General features: G+C 39.0%; 1 protein-coding gene across 1 annotated transcript in view; it reads right to left on the reverse strand.

Annotated features, from left to right (window-relative positions):
• Themis (thymocyte selection associated) overlaps positions 1-14,258 on the reverse strand; it is a 250,686-nt gene extending 236,428 nt beyond the window's left edge. Inside the window, 1 exon segment of the mRNA NM_001432406.1 lies at positions 13,897-14,258. Coding sequence (NP_001419335.1) covers positions 13,897-13,987 — 91 coding nt within the window. The 5' untranslated portion in view covers positions 13,988-14,258.
• Between the last annotated feature and the right edge of the window lie 6,354 nt (positions 14,259-20,612).

Consider the following 20,612-nt stretch of genomic DNA (forward strand, 5'->3'; position numbering starts at 1 on the left):
CCTGGGTTCGGTCCTCAGCTCCGGAACTGTGGATGCTTTAGGACCAAAAGCACTTCCTGTATTTTGTAGGAGAAAAACAAAGAAATACATGGAGACATAATTTTAGGAAATAATTTCCATGATTTCAACATATTTTTGCAGAAACAGCCAATATTACAGTAGGTATAATATTCAAAACATGCTATGTAAATTTATAACTCCCAAGAGCAAAAAAAATCCTACTTTCTAAACGTTTAGCAATTACTGTAAAAAGCACTTTGCACTTTACATTAATGGAGTCAGTCTGACCACATTATGGTTCGATTTCTGCAAATATGTATGTGGTTTCCTAAACATTTTCCTCCTTCACCAAGACTGAAAGTAAATGTCTTTTGCTATCTAAAGCAAAAGTCTTTGCATTTTTAACTGAGTTTTGCTCATTTTCCTTAGTGTCTGCAGCATATCAAAGAGAAGAAGTTTCCTATAAGTTAAACTTTATTAAAAGTTAAACCCTTTTTCTTCAAAGGAAGACAGAAATGAATAGGAAGATCATAAAGAGATAGTATCTGCATGTTTGCATATTTGAAGACTTTTGCAAATTAAATTGCCAGAATATGTTTTAAAAACTCGTATAACTCAATAACATAAAAAAAATTCAGTAGGAAGATTGGCAAATGATACAAAGGGACATTTTGCTGAAGAAGAAGAAAAAATACATCGCTAATCAGCACAACATAAAGTGACCATCATTATCGTCATTAAGAAATTCAAATTAAAACTACCAGGAGACATAATGAAAAAAGAGAATGTAAAGCTTTGGGGAAGATGAAGTAAAATTGGTTCTGCATGCGTAACTGGTGGAACATTACCCAAAACATCTCCAAATGCAAAGCAATCTGAGGTTCTTAAATAAGGAAAACACATTGCATCCCATACAATAAAATACTGTAGGAACAAAAGGATACAGAATGCTGATACATTTTTACAATGTGGGTGAATCATGAAGCATGATAGTGAAGTGAAAGATGTTGTGTGCACTAGAGGAGCTCATGCATGGTTCATTGGTGAACTGTTTGTGGAGGGCAATATTTCGCCAAAAAGCCTGCCAACAGTTGCCTCAGACTGGAAATCCATGTGGGGACCCCAATAAAGCTGCAAGAAAAATCTAATGGAAAGATCCCACCCACCCCACCCCCAAAATTAAAAACCTGAATGCATGAAGGAAATAGATGTTTTGGTAAAAACTCAAGAACAGAATGTGGAAGGCAAAGGATGTGGGAACTTGTATGTTTAATAAGCTTCACCGACAAGCAGTTTAGCCAAACTGATGTATGCTACAGAAGCTTTGCAGAAAAATGAAGAGAATTCTAGGAAAGCATTAATGAGAGTAGCCAACACATTTGTGTAACAGTGGAAAAGACACAGGCATAGCTGGGGGAAAGACCAGTAGACCAGAAACTTCACAAATGGGGCAGAGAAACAGTGAGGGACTTTGTTACTGACTGAAGTTTCTATTTTGAGAGGGAAAAAAATGGAACTCTCTGGGAAGATATTTACAAAGGAGTGACATATTCTAATACACATATCAGACACATGACTCGGGATACAGGATGGAAGACAGACTTTGGGCTTCCAAGGATGAAATGAGGAAGCAAAGTTGGGTAGTAATTTGGATAATCCTTGAACAAAATTCTGATGGCTTAAACTAAGACAGTAATCAATATAGTGTAAAGGGATAAGACTCTGGATAGAGCACTGGGGGGGGGCGGGAAGGGGGTTAGGGGTCACCATCAACATTTCTCCCTTTAAAAGTTCATTTACACTTTTGTGAAAATTAGATAAGACACAAATTAAATAATACAAAAAACAAACACAGTATTTTTTCTTGTGATGCTATGAATAATTTTATGCTTCCACAGTTACCAAAATGCCAGCCACATACATATAATTTTTTTTTTTTTGGTTCTTTTTTTCGGAGCTGGGGACCGAACCCAGGGCCTTGCACTTCCTAGGTAAGCGCTCTACCACTGAGCTAAATCCCCAGCCCCTAATTTTACAAAGTTAAAAATAAGTCTTAAAAAAATTAGGATTGAAATGCACTATTTGCCAAAACGTTAATAACTAGAAGAAAACCAAAATAATTCCATAGATCAAATAGATAGTGATAATGTTAGCAAAAAAGTACAGTCAAGAAGCCACAGAAAATGTTTCCTAAATGCTACATGGTGATCTCACTTCTCCACGCACAGATGGAAACAGTTATTACTCCAGTAAAGTTCCTGAGAATACGTGATTCAGATATGCTAATATCCAACCATTTATAATTGATAAGGACTTCCCTTCTAATCATATCAATATAGCATGTCATTGTTATAGTGAGAAAGTTTAGGTTATGTTGACATTTTCTAAAGAACATCAAGAGAGTAGACACTTCAGCAATAAGACATACAACTTATTGTGTTCCACACCCGGCAGAAGCAGAGGAGGGCGTAGTCTCTGGTGCAGTTACTTAGCAACTAAGACTGTTGGGGGTTCCATTTTGACAGTCTACAAGGACAGAATATGGCAAATTATGCACTGTTTATTAAAGCGTATCTTTCTAAATGACGCTCCCTACAGCTCATATAGTCACCCATGCAGTTAGCCGTATCCCGAAAGGGCTAGAAAAGACATCCCTCCCGCCTGTCTAAAGTAAAATAAATTGAGACCTTTAAACTTTCTGTCTTATCTGTTTCTTGATGATAGACTATCTTTCAAATAACTTGAAAATGATTTGATTGCAGAGATCAACTTCACATGCCATAATCATCCAGGGCTTGAACCCCAGATGGTTCATGTGTGTATGCTAAAGGCAACTTTAGAGTTGATTATCCTCTCACCACTTGTCACATAGTAGACAATTGCTCTGAAAGACATCTGGGCAGAAATTTAAGAAATGGAGGATGCAGATCCTATGAAGAAAGGACCACTCCTAACCCAAGCTTCTCTGTTGGTATAGTTATTCCTTTTCTGAGATGACCACTAAGACTAGAATTTTGAAGATTTTTGCATATGTGATGTTACGTCCACAAACATTAATTACAAACCTGCTTTGCACGCCTATCACATATGTACATCTTGGGCTTTTATGAGCTATCTTTCCTAGCTGCCCTGAAAAATGAGTACTGAAATTATTTAAATTACAATCATCAGCATCGCATTGCAGAGCATTTAGTGAACATAATCAGCAATGAAAATATTTATTTTCAATTATTTTCAGTCTCTATCTTTTCACAACATTGAGAATTAATGTTATAACAAAATTACAGTTTTATAGAAGAAAAACAGGTGAATATTCTGAATTAAAAGGTTTGAATTTTTTAAATCATGGTCACTTTATCTCTATCCACTTACAATTTTATATCATATATGTTCTAGAATGAATATAAATGCCAGTAGAATAATATGTGTATGAAGTATGCATTCTCTTTTCAAAGATAAGATTTTTAATTAAATGAATCCTGATGAGTTGGATCATAGATCACTCGTCTTGAATAAGCGTTCTCTAGGACAAAACTGGCTTTTACTACTTTCTTACTCTTGTTCTGTCCTCTTGCTCCTAACCCTCTTTCTCTCCACTCCCCTGCCCCCTCTTTCTCCATATGCTCCTGGCTGGACTCTACTCCTGTACTCTTCTCTCTCTTCTACTCCTCTTCCTCTTCCTCTTCCTCTCTCTCTCTCTCTCTCTCTCTCTCTCTCTCTCTCTCTCTCTCTCTCTCTCTCTCCCTCCCTCCCTCCCTCTCTCTCTCTCCTCTCCCCCTCTCTCGGCCTTTCTCTGATTTTACTTCCTCCACTCCCCATGCCCTGAATAAACTCTATTCTATACCATACCATCGTATCGTTGGTCCCTCAGGGGGAAGGGATACCTCAGCATGGCCCCGCAGACGCACCCTCTTCCCCCATGCCTGACCATACATCCATCAAACATATTCCTTCTCCCCTTACATTTTTTGTAAGACACAACAATTTATACTTAGATAAATTAACCTGTATTTAGATTACGCATGAACGTTTTTGCCTCTTCTTCACTCCCTGGGCCAGTACTGTGCCCAATGCTCACCTGTTCATTCAATAGCCTCATCAAAGCCCTGTGTGCACCCTTTCGTCCTCTCTTTGCCTCGCACTCCCTAAAGCCCTACAGTTAAAAGCAAGACTTGGACTGCCCTTGCCTTTTTTTTTCTTTTTTTCCTTTATATTCCAGCCATTGCCTCCCCGCTTTCTGCTTCCCGCTTTCTGCTTCCCGCTCCCATCACTCCTCACTCCATTCCTCCTCCCCCTTGCCTCCAAGCGGTGACCCCTCCCCCCTGCTACCAGGCCTCCCCCTTCCCTGGGCCTCAAGTCTCTCTAAGACTAAGCTCACCTTCTCCCACTGAGGCCAGACCAGGCAGTTTGTGTGGTCTCCTAATCTGTCTCCCTCTCCTTTCTGTCTGCTCCCCTCTCAGCTGCTCTCCAGAGCAGCCAGTAGGCTCTGCAAAGGGCTCTCTAGTCCCTTACCCATCCATCACCTACAACACAATCTTTGGAGTTGAATTCCATGACTTACTTTGAATACCTTCCAAGTACAAGGATTTTTTGTCTCCTATTCAAATGGGTCTTTTAAAGTCCAAGTGATGTTCCCCCCATCTATTTTTTCCAGATCTCTCAATTTCCGTATCTTCTGAGCTCCTTGGAAGGTCTTTCCTGACCACCTCATCCTGCAGGCAGCCCTATTTTGCATCAGCCCCACCACCTAGTGCTATGTTGTCAATCACAGTAGTCTTCTATGCTTTGACCAGCTTTGTCTTCTAAATCTCTCCCCTCAGTTGCCTTGTCGGAATCTCACACGTCTCTCATCCCTGCCCCCGCTTCTTAACCACATGAAGCAGGTTTGTACTTGCTCTGTCCTCAACAAGAGTGTGATTTCCCCAGACATTAGCAGTGCATTTCCTCCGTGTATTCAGACCCCTGTTCAAATTTTGTTTCATCAGAGTCATCAGGACCCAGGGGAGAAACCTTGAGGCCTTGACTTAGGTTTCAGTGAAATGAACGGTTCAGCCTGCATTTTGGAAGTAGGAATGTAAGGATTTGCTTGTATGCGGGGAGAATAAAATTAAGGGGTGAATCCTGATCACCCTAGTATAACTCTCCTTCTGATGCACTGACTCTATTAGCATACATTTAAATGTATAATTTCTCAAAAGAGAGAGGAGCTTTGCGTTTTGTTCCTAAATGTAATTTTGGCCTCCTGGGCAATAATTCCTGATAATGGATTTTTAAAATTTAAACAGGGTGACATAAGCTTACTATTTGTCTGTAAAACTTGTTCCAATGAACCTTCTCATTTCGATACCACTTTTTGTTCTTTGTAATTTTATTTTGAAGTTAATTTCTAAGGATCTGGTATTTGTACATATTTTACATGCTAATCGAATTACCTTATTGCTACCTAGAATCCTAGTGAAGTTTATGAGTCCATCACCTGGCTCCCCTTGGTTCTGCTCATGCAAACCTACCTGTAGCTCATTTCCATTTTGCTCTTGGTTTTTGATGCAAAGTGTCACTATGTAGCCCAGGCTAGCCTCCAACTTAATATCTCTCTGCTTCCTGCTCTTGCCTCCTGAGTATGGATTTGCAGTACACCGCAAACTGGCTTCCTGGATGGAGTTTTATGAATCATTTTTATACCTTTCACCTTTAAAAAGGTAAGCAAAGATGTATTGTAATAACCACTTTGTTAGCAGTGCCCATTCATAACACATAATAAATAATAAATAAATGTAAAAATCACTTGCATGGCATATGAATTGCTCCACATTTTTATTAATTTTTATATTTTATATTTACTTTATGTTGACAAGAATTAGGAAGTCAGGATATGTATACCCTGTCTACTGCATTTACCATGGATATAGTCTTTGGTTTGCCGTTTATCATAATCTGGGTCTCTGTGAGTGCTGCTGCTGTTCTACAGATTTTCTTTTTTAGTTTAAATTTTTTAATTTAACTTTTCTTTTATTTGTATAAATGTCCTGCATCCATCCCTATGTACCGTGTATCTGCCTGGTGCCTGAGGAAGTTGGACCTCCTTTAACTAAATTTACAGAGGGTTGAGCTGCCAGGTGGTTGGGAACCCAACTTGTGTCCTCTGTAATAGCACCACAGACAGTGCTCTCTCTCTGAGCCTTCTTTATTGCACCCTAGACAGTTCCTTTTTTAAGTTTTTAGTTTAATATCTTATAAGTATTTTAGGGAGTTTTTGTTAATATCTTGTTACCCCCCCCCCCCGTCCCGTGTTCCACCTGTATTATTGTATTCATATCCTTACTGAAGCATTAAGATTCAAAATAGCTGGATTTTGTTTTGTTTTGTTTAGAAATGGTTGGTAAGGTTTTCGTACCCACATACCACTATCTATGTAGTGATAATCACAGTTATGATTCACAAGAGGGTTTCTGTGGGCTCCTCATCTGGCTGAAAATGTTGGCCTCCTCTCTCTCTCTCATCCTTTAGGCTGAGAGAATCCTCATTTTCATAGCAGAAGACAGGTGCTGAGGGATAGGATAGGATCATGGCTCAGGTTTAACTTACCAGGACTCCAAGCCCTGAGTTCATGACCTACAGCCTTCTTTCACATTAGTAGGACACGAGGACCTTCCAAAAATTCGTCACAAGTTGTACGCCAGAATGTTCTAACATACTTCCTGCTAGCGTATTTTTTTTTTTTAGTTAAAAGAATTCAGTCTGGAGACAGAGAACCTCTATCACCTCATGTCTGTTGTTTCTGATTTCATGTTCTCTGTCAGCTTAAAGTAGGGCACGCGTCATACCATAATGTGTAATGAACAGCAGACAATTAAAAGAAAAAGCCATAACACCTTCTCCAATGAAATGGAATAAAAGTCATCAAAATGAGAAGAGTAGCTAAACCAATTCCTGCCGGAATAATAAACAATCAGCCAATGAATTTAGAAGTAAGCAATTCTCGTTAGAATTGAGGTCTAATGAGAGCTAAAGTGGTAACCCCAGCTTGCAATCCTGGCGAAGCAGCCCAGAGACTAAGGGAGAGGCAACCTGGTTCTTTCTCAAACAAGGAAAAGGAACTGAGAAGGGAGACAGAGTGCGTCTCAGGCTGGGATACAGGGCAAGGTCCTGTTTGAAAAGAACACATGGCAAAATCAGATAGATGAACATTTTAGTATTAAATATGTTTATGAAGAAGGAAGTATTAACTTTAAATGACTACAGTTCAATACATAGAGATGGAGGGATTCTGAGAGAGCAGACTTGAGAATAGAAAATCATGAAAATTTAGTCATAAAAAAATCATCTCAAACTCCTTCATTGACTTCCAAGTGCTGGCATTTTTGTTTCACTTAAGAAGTGTCTATCTTGGGGCTGTGGATTTAGCTCAGTGGTAGAGCGCTTGCCTAGGAAGCGCAAGGCCCTGGGTTCGATCCCCAGCTCCGAAAAAAAGAACCAAAAAAAAAATTGTCTATCTTTTCCTTGTCTGATAGGTCAGAAATCTATGAAAGAAACAAAAATAGAGAATATTAATGAAACCAAACTGTTTGCTTTCCAAGTAACTTCACATTTGAAAGTCTTACTGGTGAGTTCTACCAAATTTGCAAGAACTTAAAACTCGTCTTTCTAAGATCCATTACCTTAGAAAATAGAAAACAGTAACATCCACAGAACTAATTTCAGAAAGCTAAAGCTATCTTGGTCTAAAATAGATGAGTCTACTGGCTACTTGAATTACGATTCAATATGAAAATCCTGGCTATAAAGAATATACAGTAAGCCTGGTTAGCACAGCAGACAGAGGAACGCATCTGTGGCCAGGGTGCTGAGGCCAACCCTGTTGAGCTGAAATGATGGAGGCCATCTTTTTGGCCCTCTTCCAGGATTCTGGAATTGTAAGCAGTGGTTTCATTCCTGAGGGGCTCTAGCCACTAAGGAGGGTGCCCAAGACCCAGGTTACCGAAGTTGTTAGCAATAGCTGCTGGGAAGCTGTTGACTGATATCAGCTCCTAATGAGAGATGTTTCTTGAGTCCATTCTCAGTGTGCTACTTTCAATGAGCAACTGGGTCCTACATAACCCTGAAACCCTCTGGAAAGGGTTCATTCTAATGCTTATCCTACCGAAGCGATGGGACGTGCCAACTTCCCTGACACATGGCCTTACACATATAATGAGCGCTCACCCAAGCTCTTCAAGTGGTTCCCTGATGAATATTTAAAGTCAGTTTGAATAAAATGTGTGTGTGTGTGTGTGTGTGTGTGTGTGTGTGTGTGTGTGTGTGTGTGTGGTATAAGTTAAAGGCAAGTCAAATATACAGATTTAAGAGGGAAAGCCATGCTATTAGCTTAACGATAAATGCCACTAACTTCAAAACCATCTTATCATGTCAATACCTAATGAGGAAAAGATAGGAATTTCTTAAGTGAAAATAAATGCCAGCACTTAGAAGTCAGTGAAGGAATTTGAGATAATTTTCTTTCTGACTAAGACAGGACAGGGATTTCCACTCTCACTGTAGCTCTGCTCTGTACAACAAAGGTAAGAAGAAACCCAAAAAATAGTTACGAGCAAGTACAACTCTTGATGACTTTGGAGGACACCAGTCTCTGCTTAGGTGAGCTAATGATACAAAAAAAAATGACACACTACGAGAGTTCAAAAATTTTTAAACATGCTGACAGTATTTGATGGCATCCTCTACTATGAGATGAGTAGGAAAAGGAAAGCAATATTACTTGGTTCCTATAGCAACAAGAGTATACATGTGTTTGTGAGGCTGTTCTGGAAACCAGCCTAGGATACATCACCACTTTATACCTACGTTTCCTGAACTCTAATAAGATCTAGACATTGCTTTATATTTCGATTCTCTTCAAAGATTTATTTCATTAGCTTTAATTAGACAAATGTGAGTTGTCTGTGAGTGGCTACGTACATGCAAAGGCACAGAGGTGGGATAAGACCTGGAGCTGGACCTGCTCTAGTGATAAGACACCTGACATGGGTACTTGCTCCAAGCCTGGGTGCTCCAAAGAACACTATGCTGCTTAAATCACTGAGCCACTCTTTAGCCCACAGTTTGTGTTTTACTTTTGTTTTTAATAAAAGTAAAAAGAAATTCCTGCATCAGATGCTTTTACTAAAGAATTGAGAACATAATTTAAATTATTACTTTTTAGAAATCCCTGGGGGGGCGGAGGAATGCCGTTGTTGGTGAAATGGTGTGTTGCAGATGCTTTCTGTGACTATAAATGTGACAGTGTGAAGTTTCCTGCCAATCCAGACTTTAGCCTCAGTTTCCCCAGTGCCGGATTATAGGCATGAGCCTCCACAGTTGCTTGAATATCATTTATGAGTATGATGGTGTGAAAATAAATAGTCAGAATAAATGTGAGAACAATGAAAAAAATCAACAACGAGAGCACCAACAGTACTGCCCACAAAGAAAAGAGACTCAACTGGAGAGGCACGTCCAGCTCATACATTGGAAGACGTAACCTACAACGACGTTAATTTTCTCTAAATGATACACTGCTGCTCAGAACTCAGAGAGGACTTGTGTGGAGGGTGACAATTCTGAAATGTACATGAAAATTTGAAGAGTTTTTATATTGAAGTATAAAAACACATTGAAAAGTTTATTCCACATTAGTCCTTTTCAGTTTGACTACACTTTAGAGTCATCAGGGAGATGTCTTGGACCTGCCTGTGATATCTTACCTTTCAGATAATTAAATCTTTACTTGTAGAGACACGTCCAGATGATGATCATCTTAAAAACATGTCAGACATCTCAAATGCGCAATCAAGTTTGAGAAACACAGTCCCGCACACCCTCAAACAGCACGGAAACCGAGAGTTCTGGAATGTTGCAGATCCACATGCATTCAGTCAGGGAGACTGTGTAAAGTACAGTCCTGTGACTGGAGAAGCAGACAAGCCACTGGAAAAGACCCTGCTCTGATACACAGTATTTATGAGTAGGGGACGCAGTATAGCATTAGGAAAAAGTTTTCCAACTAGGTAGGATATGGTCTAATATTACCACAAGAGCAAGCACAAGACGATGTCTATGAGTTCAAAAGCAGCTTGGTACACAGCGTGGACAATCAGGGTTACATAAAAAAGAATAAAGATTCTCTCTCTGTCTTTCTCTCTCTGTCTCTGTCTTTCCATCTCTCTCTCTCTCTCTCTCTCTCTCTCTCTCTCTCTCTTTCTCTCTCTCAATATCACTGTATTAATTAGCTCTCTGGAAAAATGATATGGGGCTTGGCCCTCCTTTCGAAGCATATGCAATACAATCAATTCCATGCAGAGAATACATATGAAGGAAAGAGTAAATAAATGAATTTCTAATGTGTATAATAGTTTTACAATTTGTGTTGAAGAAAATTTCCTTAGAATCATATACTAGAAATGTAGTTGCAAATTGAGCACCTAACAGTAATGTTGAAAACTTCATCTTATTGAAAGGCACTCCTGAGAAAGCGAACTGGCAAACAGAGGGAGAAGACACTCAGAGCAGAAATCAGATGGTCCCAAATGCATATGTCAAGTCATTAATAAAAATGTATAAAGCCTAATATGAATGAGCCATACCTAGGAACCATGCCCTAAAGAGAATCCGCAAACATCTCAGGATAGAAATGAAAATGTCCTGGAGCTCAGTAGACAAACGGCAGATGTAAACTAAAACCTCATCTCCCCATTGCGTTCCTACCAGAAAGACTAAAATCAAGACAACCAACCCCAGGAAAGGTCTTCAGGTCAGCAGGAGCTCTCGAGAGACTTCTGATGGAAATGTAGAATGAACAACCACTTAGGGAACTTCTCTTTCACTACCCACCAGTCATCATCACAATTTTACCTATATTCTTGTAAACACAGATATATAAGGATTTCGTGAAAAAACACTAACTGTGACTTTAATTCAAATGCCCATCAGCAGTAGAATGGGTAAGCAAATGTTGGCACGTTCATCCAATGCTATATTATTATACGCTACTGGAACTTTTATGGTCTGTATCTATAGACCTGGACTCTCTGTTGGCTGAAGCAGGAGAATTGCAAACTAAAGAAATGCCTGGCCTACAGAGTGAATCCAAAGCTACCCACGGAGCTAAGTGAGACCCTGTATCAAAATGAAAAGTGAGAAGAGGGTTGGGACTACTACTTAATGGTAGAGCACTTACGTAGCTTGTGCAAAGCCTTAGTTTCAATCCCCAGTTCCAAGATAGTAAAGAAGAAAGAAAAAGAAAGAAAGATAGAAAGAGAGAGAGAGAGAGAGAGAGAGAGAGAAAGAAAGAAAGAGAGAAAGGAAGGAAGGAAGGAAGAAAGAAAGAAAATACTATACACTAAAAATGAATTGTATAGAATAGTATAGATTACCTTTACAATACATATATGCTAACTAAAAGAGTACATACTATAATTTTCCACTTATATAAAGCTTATGAGGGAACAGAAGTCATGGAGTATTGGCTAAGTTGGGGAAGGAAGTAGATGACAATTGAAAAGTATATGAGTCCTCTAGAACACTTGTGGTTTTCTACTTTTTGAATGATGGTTACATGGATGTACTTACATGTACATGGATGTGGAAATTCCCTTTAATTAAGTGGTTAGCCTAGTAGTAAAGTCATTAAGAATAAAAGCTGATATGAACAGGTTTCTTTTATAAAATATGAAATTAACATTTCTTCAAGTTAATATATAAAATCAACACTATCCAATAAAGTTGTTCATTAGATTTCTTAAAGAATCGATTGTTATTTTTCTTTATGTAATTTTAAAAAAATCTGTAAACAACTAAGTTAAATTTGGAACATGGAATAAAAGCAATGGAATTAGATATACATCAAACATATATTAACACTAATTTCATAGCTGCCATTTATAACCTGTATACGATTGGCTAAAAATAAGTTTAAAAATCGATTAACAGAACAGAAGAGGTATTTCAGAGACAAATGTAGCACGTTCATATTATCTGATTTGGAAACAAAGTGGTACTGGGAAGTCAGCTGAAGATGTACGAAGCTGTGAAATCAGGTCCCTATACATAGCAATGCATCCTGCAGATAAATTAAAATCCAAATGTAAAACCTGAAACTGTGGAGCTGTTTATCAAAACTCTTCCTAGATGTGCAGAAAGACGTCCGTAAAGCCCTAGAAGCATAAACCGTGAAACAACTGATATCTGACTTAGAAGCATAAGCTCCTACAGGGTAGGAGGAGGAGATGCTAAAAGGCGGCCTGACCCAAACAATCGATTCACAAAAACGTACATAAAAGCTCCTAATAATCTGAGGACAAGTGTTATCAACCCATTACCTTCCATGGATGCGCAGGTATGTGGGCGTGCATGTGTCAACCTGCTTCGTTTGGTTATGGTAAAGTAAGGCTGAATAAACATGCCTTGATTTGTGATAGGGCTGCATGTCAATAAGCCCACTGGGAACTGAAAACATCCAAACTCCCACATATATTAGACACACCTAAAATCCCACACCACAGCTCGATCTATTCCACCCTACCTACGTGCAGACCATACATTAGTTACAGTGAGTGAAGCCACTTGGCAAGATGCCCATTTTACATTACCAAGCGTTTAATATTCCATATGATTAATTAACTTTTGTATGTAAAATAGAAAAAAGGGATGATTTGTGCAGTCCCACTACAGTTAAAAGTCAAAAAATTGGAAATCTAATCATAGGAAGTGTAGGACAGCCTCTGAGTGTGAAAGTTTATACACCAACCATTCTTCCTAGTAGCCTGACTAGACCCAGTACTTTGATTTGCTTTAATTCTCCCCTTCTTGTAAGCAAAAGATAGATATCTGACTAGAAAATATTTTCAGTGCCTTTCATGTAACCAAACTAAAAACTTTTGTTTTGTTTTGTTTGTTTTGTTTTGTTTTGTTTGGAGACAAGACATCTCTCTGTAGCACTGGCTCTCCTGAAACTTGCTCTGCAGAGCAGGCTGGCCTTGAACCCATAGAACTCCACCTGCCTCTGCTTCTGAGGGCTGGGATTAAAGAGCTGCACCATGACCCTCCAGGCCAAACTAACTTTAAAATGCTAGCAAACATATTAAGGGATTTTATACTGCAGTAAGTTACACCAAAAGTCACCAGCTTAGTATTCAATAATTTTCATTGAACTTTGCTTTTTCAACAGAAAATTTAAAAGACATTCTGTGGTCAATAGGTACTAATTTCTTTATCTGTAAATAAAAGTTTCCACTATTTAAGGAGTTTGGAGAAGGTCGCTACAGAAAGAGGAACATAAGCCCAAGGCAAGCTTAGAAATCCCAACTTGGCCACATTCATTATAAGAACCGTGCCCTTGAAAGGCGCAATCATTTTGGGTGAAACAAAACATAAAACAAGTTTGGTAGTGTTCAGGTTTTTGTTTTGTTATTGCTGTTTTCAAGAGTCTAAAAACAAGCATCAGCAACATTAAACTTTTTTTACCCGATGACAATTAATTTCAAAGAGTAGGGCAGAGACAGAATATCATTTGTGGGGAGCTGTTGAATGCCTAGCAAGAAAAAAAAATGGCGGTTCGCATAGTTCCACTTCCCCATCTTTCTCAGTGCCTTAGTTTCTCCTTTCTTCACTTCAGCTGCTGGGTCTCCAGTATTCTCCAGTTTGTGCGCGAGCGTGAGTGTGTGTGTGTGTGTGTGTGTGTGTGTGTGTGTGTGTGTGTTCTACTTTCAGACAACTTAATTTGTGTTTGCTGGGTGTGTTCGTGTTTGAATCTGAGTATTGCAACAGCCTTCCACGTATTCCTTATTAAAACCTCTTCCACACATTCCCAAGAGACTTTTATACGAACATTGTATCAAGATAAAGAATGAGAGAAGTACTTACCTTCAAAGTAGATGCCTGACTGGATTTCTAGGACCCGGGGGAGGGTCCTTAGGTCAAGAGAGTGGACAAATTCTTCCAGAGATAAAGCCATTGTTGGGTCTTGGGTGGTGTGTAGACTTGATCTTTACAAAACCTTGTGGCTTCCAGATGTCAATTGTCGACCGTTGCTTTCTTTGCTCATAATTTTCCAGACAGGCAGAATGTGAAAGGGGAGCCAAATGAGGGTAGAGCAGTCCAAAAGAGGGGAGGTACTTGTCTACAGTAGCTGGTCTCCCCAGTTTCTACCTGGAGCAGGGAGGACGTCACAAGAAAGCCAAGCCCAGGAGGAACAGTTCAAGCATGAGAAGAACTCGAGAATAGGCAGGAGATAGTGGGTAAAGCTCTTTTTGTTCTCCTTGTGGCTGCATTTCCTTCTGACACTGAAGCAGAATCTCGTGGGGGGTGGGGTGTGTTTGTCTGAACCGACACTACCCAAAGTAATGAGTTTGGTGATCTGGTTCTTGTGCATCCAATCCACAGCAGAGGCAGGATAGTGAGGAAACAGAGTGGCCTGTGGCATGACCACCAGACATGGCCAGAATGCATGCACAAAGTCTTACCTTCCATATGGCACTATATCAATTTGATGTCTCTCTGCATCTGGATTCTAGCTTTGTGATTTATTTGCATATTCACGGTGTTTTTACGTTAAACTTGGTTACAAAAGAAGCTGCTGTCAGCTGTTTTAGAAATCTGATACTCTGAGGAGGTATGAAAACTACCTTTTATCTTTCCACATTAAAATTTTGCTGAGGCTTAAAGAAAGGGAGGGCGATGTCATACGAAAAGTGACTCAGGAATTAATATAGTAAATTGATGGGAACTTTCTTGTGTCTGCACTGGGAAGGAAAGTATTTAAAGCAGTGCTTAGAAAAACAGACTTCTGGGCCTAGCACTACTCAAAGCAAAAATAAATAAATTAATTATATAAATAAAATAAAAATAAAGCAATAAAAAAATAAAAAGAAGGAGGCACTACTTACAAGACCTGTAGTTAAACATTCGCTTCCTCTTTGAAACTCCCTTGTTAAATGTAGATTTTGTTGGAGAGAGGGTGGTAATGGGGGGAGGATGGGGAGGGGAACACCCACAGAGAAGGGAAGGGGGAGGGGTTAGGGGGGATGTTGGCCCAGAAACCAGGAAAGGGAATAACAATCGAAATATAAATAAGAAATACCCAAGTTAATAAAGATTAAAATAAACATAAATAAATTGTCCAGGCCTCAAATTTTACTATTTTGCTCTTTTGATCCAGATTTTGATCCAGAAAAAAAAATGCTCAAAGCTAAAGAAAAAAATAATAGAAACCTGGTGAAAAATAATTTTAAACATTAAAATCACTCTTTCTGTTTATTTTGATTCTTTTGTTTTTTTTTAAATGAAATTTTCTTCTGTAGACCAGACTGGGCTCCAACTCATGCCAGTCCTCTTGGCTTCTGTCCTCCAACTATGGGCGTGGCCTCCACATCTGAGGTTTGTTGTGGTGGTACAAGTATTTTTTTTTATGCTTCCTATTCTTTGTACTTAACTCAAACAGCATCTTAGAGGTTGCACACTCAGTTTGAAGTGAGACGGTCTCTGTTTTGTAGGTAAAGGAAGCTTTGTTGACGTTGACAGAGCTGAACTATGCTGAAGAATTCTTACTCTCCTCAGACTGGATTCTGGATGGACTGCCTGACCATGGTACAGCATCTATCAAGTGCTTGTGGCTCTTCATAGTCATGATCAGTCATTGTAACAATTTCCCAACCTTCATTCTAGGCAAAACTAGGGTTAGTGTGAGAAATGTACTAAATATTCTTTGCTAGTAACTTCTACATAATCTCTTGAAACATTTTGTCTCCTAAATCTCCCAAGCCTGATACATCTATCTTCTGTCCCCTTCTCACCTAAGTCTGGGCCTTTCACTTGACTGCAAACACTATTTATAGCCTCCTGGCATATTTCATAGGGGTTTAGAATATGAAAAGAGATGCCTCTTGAAAAATCATGCATTTATTAGAGTTGGTGCTGCAGTAAATTTATTTGGTATGTAATCAGTGCTGGATTTCATCTGATGTCTTTAACTTCTAACTCCAGTTTCTATCCTTGGAGCCAATGCTAGAAGATTTCACTATATCATCAGATACTTATATAATTCATTCAGTCCCTGCTTCTGCTTTACACACAGAGATCATGTATCTCAGAATCTGTTGCTCCTATATTCTCAATCATAAAATTAATGACTCCCCCATCTTTGACTGCCAAGTCAGAAGGCTTAACGTTTTGTGTGAACAGACATTTTCTACAGCCTCCAAATCCCTCAAGCTCTATGAGTGACAGTCCCCAAGGCCATTCCTCTGACCTTGTCCTGTATTGCCATTGCTGTCATCTTAGCTCAAGTTGTTACTACCCCTGTCATCTAAAAGACATTGTGATATAATGAACAAAGGAGAGAAATTACTTGAACTGAAGCATAGTAAAATGAATTACTGAAGTTCGGTCATTAAAATAGGAATGTTCTTCTTAATCACAGTCAGAGCAAAGAGCGTTCAGAAGTAAACAGACAATACTTTACAATTTCCAGTCTGCAGAAAGTAGAAAGATGTATTTAACCAACTATTGTTAAATATGTGAGGGGAAAAAGACTTTAAAAACATTCCATGCAAGAAAATGAAATGAAGATAAAATTTAAACTTGAATTTAAATGTTAAAAAAAGCCAAAGTCAGAGGGTTATAAAGTGTGAATGAAGGTTTAGAAGAATTGCTCTCAAGCATTATTTGAAGTCTCAAAAGAAGAGACTAATAGGTGGGACACAAACATTTGAAATCTGTAAATCTACAGATCAAAATGGAATTTTAACAAAAATTACAAAGAACTCATTCAGTATAAAGACTCAATGGCCTGTATGTCCAAGCAGCACAAACCATCAAGGGTTCAGAATAAAAGTGTTTGGAGACTTGATGAACTCTTCTACCAAATTCACTGGGAAACTTAGAATCCTTTAAAAGTGATTGGAAGGAGCCATTGAGTTGCCAGAGGAGTGCAGACAGAAGCCCAAGATCCTAGGAGGTAGAATGCCCCGAGAACTTGATGTTGTAACTCTCTCCTTCCAAACATTTGTTGTTAGTATATGGTACCAATAAAGAGACTAAGAAACACAGAAAAGGCTGACGAGAGAGAAGGAGAATCTGTCTCAAGTTTCTAGCAGCATCTGGCTGCTAGAGACACCAAATAGAATTTGCAGGAAATGAAGCATTCAAGATAACCCACAGAAATATGCTATTTGTCACACTCAAAGATGTAAGAGAGCTGGCTGAATGTGACAGCGTGAGACTGTATGAGTAGGAAGGAAGCCAAGCAGCACATTCATAGGGCTTCAGAGCGGAAACTGTCTCAGAGATGAAGAACAATGCTAAACACCAGCAATGGCAGTCATGGGCTTGAAGGCTGTCCCACACACACAAAGGTGAATGTTCCCACTGCCATAGAGTACGCTGAGTACTTGGATAAACAGACATACATGCATGTCTTTGAGATGACATCTGGAATTCAACAATAATACTTTAAAATATAGTGCAGGTAGCATAATATAAAACAATAGCACACAGAATTGGGCAGAGGAGTGGCAAGACAAGCAAGTTCATGATATAACTCAATTGCTAGACTTAGTTATGAATTTAACCATGCTGGACATGATGGGGGCAGGCCTACAGCACAACCTGCAGCACAAGAACCTAAGGTTAAGATACTTTGTAGACTAATGTGGAGAATCATGTTAGCCCAGGAACCACAGGCTTGGAAACTCCATAAGATCCTGTCACAGATAAAACTGTACTGAAATTGAGTAAGAGGGACTAAGGAAGGAGCTCAGGGGTTTAGAGTACTGGATGCTCTTCTGGATGACCTAGGTTGAATTCTAGCATCCAAGTGACAGCTCATAACGATATGTAACTCCCATTCTGGGGGAATTCTATATCCTTTCCGATTTTGCCTTTGTGGGTGCCATGAATGCATATGATGCATAGCCATAAACATGCAGGTAAAACACACATATGCACTCCTAATATAAACAATCATAAAACATGAAAAATAATAAAAGAAACTTGATACACATGTTCAAAACTAGAAGATAAGAACTTCAGATGAGAATTACCACATGAGAAGTATCTAATAAGGAGCTAGAGTTAAAAACTATAAAAATTATAGTTAAGAATCAGCATTCAGAATACACAGAGCTGGGGCTGTACCACAGCCCTAGGACACGATACCTGTCTACAGAGAGATGGTAGGCCAGGAGCACTCTCTCTCCTAAGCCCACAGCCAACAGGTATGGCCCCACTTTCTCTCCATTGACTGTCCAAGGACAGAAATGCTGGGAGCATACTGGGGGTGGGAGCCACAGGGCAGCCTAGGACAGAACCTTTCCAGTCTCCATCTGTGCCCAGGGCCAGGGCTGACCCATAGCTCTCAGATCCAAAAGCTGCCTGCAGAGAGTTGGTCTGACAGGAGTGCTCTCATTCCAAAGATCACAGACTCACAGGCTCATAGACTCACAGGCCCAGAGGAGGGACAAGTTCCAGTCGGAAACAGCAAGACCAACTAACATCAGAGATAACCAGATGGTGAGAGGCAAGCATAAGAACCTAAACAACAGAAACCAAAACTACATGGGATTATCAGAACCCAGTTCTCCCACCACAGCAAATACTGGATATGCTAACACATCTGAAAAGCAAGATTGGGCTTTAAAATCACATTTCATGATGATGATAAAAAGGACCTTAAGGACATATATAACTTCCTTAATGAAATATAGGAGAACACAAGTAAACAAATAGAAGCCCTTAAAGACGAAACACAAAAATCCCTTAGAGAATTAACACAAAAATCTCTTTAAAAAGAATTATAAGAAAATACAACCAAACGGATAAAGGAATTGAACAAAACTATACAGGATCTAAAAATGGAAATAGGAACAATAAAGAAATCACAAAGGGAGACAACCCTAGAGATAGAAAACCTAGGAAAGAGATCAGGAGCCATAGATGCAAGCATCACCAATAGAATACAAGAGATTGAAAAGATGTCAGGGGCAGAAGATACCATACAAAGCACTAACACAATAGCCAAAAAAAATGCAAAAAGTAAAAATCTCCTAGCCCAAAACATTGAGGAAATCCAGGACACAATGAGAAGACCAAACCTAAGAATAATAGGTACAGAAGACAGCAAAGATTCCCAACTTAAAGGACCAGTAAATATCTTCTACACAATTGCAAAAGAAAATTTCCCTAACCTAAAGAAAGAGATGCCCATAAACATAGAAGAAGCCTACAGAACTCCAAACAGATTGGACCAGAAAAGAAATTCCTCCTGTCACATAATAGTCAAAACACCAAATATACAAAACAAAGAAAGAATATTAAAAGCAGTAAGGGAAAAAGGTCAAGTAACATATGAAGGCAGACCTATGAGAATTACACCAGACTTCTCACCAGAGACTAGGAAAGGAATATATCACATAGACCCAAAGAGAACACAAATACCAGCCCAGGCTACTATATCCAGCAAAAATCTCAATTATCATAGATGGAAAGTAAGATACTCCATGACAAACCCAACTTTACATAATATCTTTCCACAATTCCAGCCTTATGAAAGATAATAGAAGGAAAACCACAACACAAGAAGAAAACTACACCCTAGCAAAAGCAAGACAGTAATCTTCTTGCAACAAACTCTAAAGAAGATAGCCACACAATCGTAATTCCACCTCTAACAACAAAGATAACAAGAAACAGCAGTCTCCTAATATCTCTCAACATCAATGGACTCAATGCCTCAATAAAAAGACATAGACTAACAGACTGGATACTTAAAGAGGACCCAGCATTTTGCTCATATAGGAAACACCTCAGTGCAAAGACAGACACTGCCTAAGAGTAAAAGGCTGAGAAACAATTTTCCAAGCAAATCTTCCCAAGAAACACGTTGGAGTAGTCATTCTAATATCACATAAAATCAACTTTTAACCAAAAGTTATCCAAGAAGATAAGGAAGAACACTTCATACTCATCAAAGGAAAAATCTACCAAGATAAATTCTCAATCCTAAATATCTATGCTCCAAATGTAAGGACACCCATTCATAAAAGAAACCTTATTAAAGTTCAAGGTATACATTGTACCACACAAAAATAATAGTAGGAGACATCAACATCCCACTCTCATCAATGGACAGATCCTGGTAACAGAAACTAAAAAGAGACACAGTGAAACTAACAGAAGTTAAGAATGAAATGGATTTAACAGATATCTATAGAAAATTTCATCCTAAAACAAAAGAATTTAACTTTTTCTCAGCACCTCATGGTAACTTCTCCAGAATTGACCATATAATCAGTCACAAAACAGTCCTCAACAGATACAAGAAGATTGAAATCATCCCATGCATTATATCAGATTGCCAGGGACAAAGACTTGTCTTCAAAACAGCATAAAAAAAAAAAAAAAAAAAAAAAAAAAACCGATCCCGGCCCACAGCTCCCTGCTCCCAAATCCCGAGGGAAAGAGAGCTTAACACTCCGAAGTGCTGGCAATTCTGAGACTGCAGGGCAGAACAGATTGCCACTTCTGCCCACCTTTGCCCATATCCCTGGTCCAAAAGCAACTGCATAGTGCCTCTGGACACAGGA

This window comes from Rattus norvegicus, chromosome 1 (assembly GCF_021556685.1).
Source record: "Rattus norvegicus strain SHRSP/BbbUtx chromosome 1, alternate assembly SHRSP_T2T, whole genome shotgun sequence".
Lineage (NCBI taxonomy): Eukaryota > Metazoa > Chordata > Mammalia > Rodentia > Muridae > Rattus > Rattus norvegicus.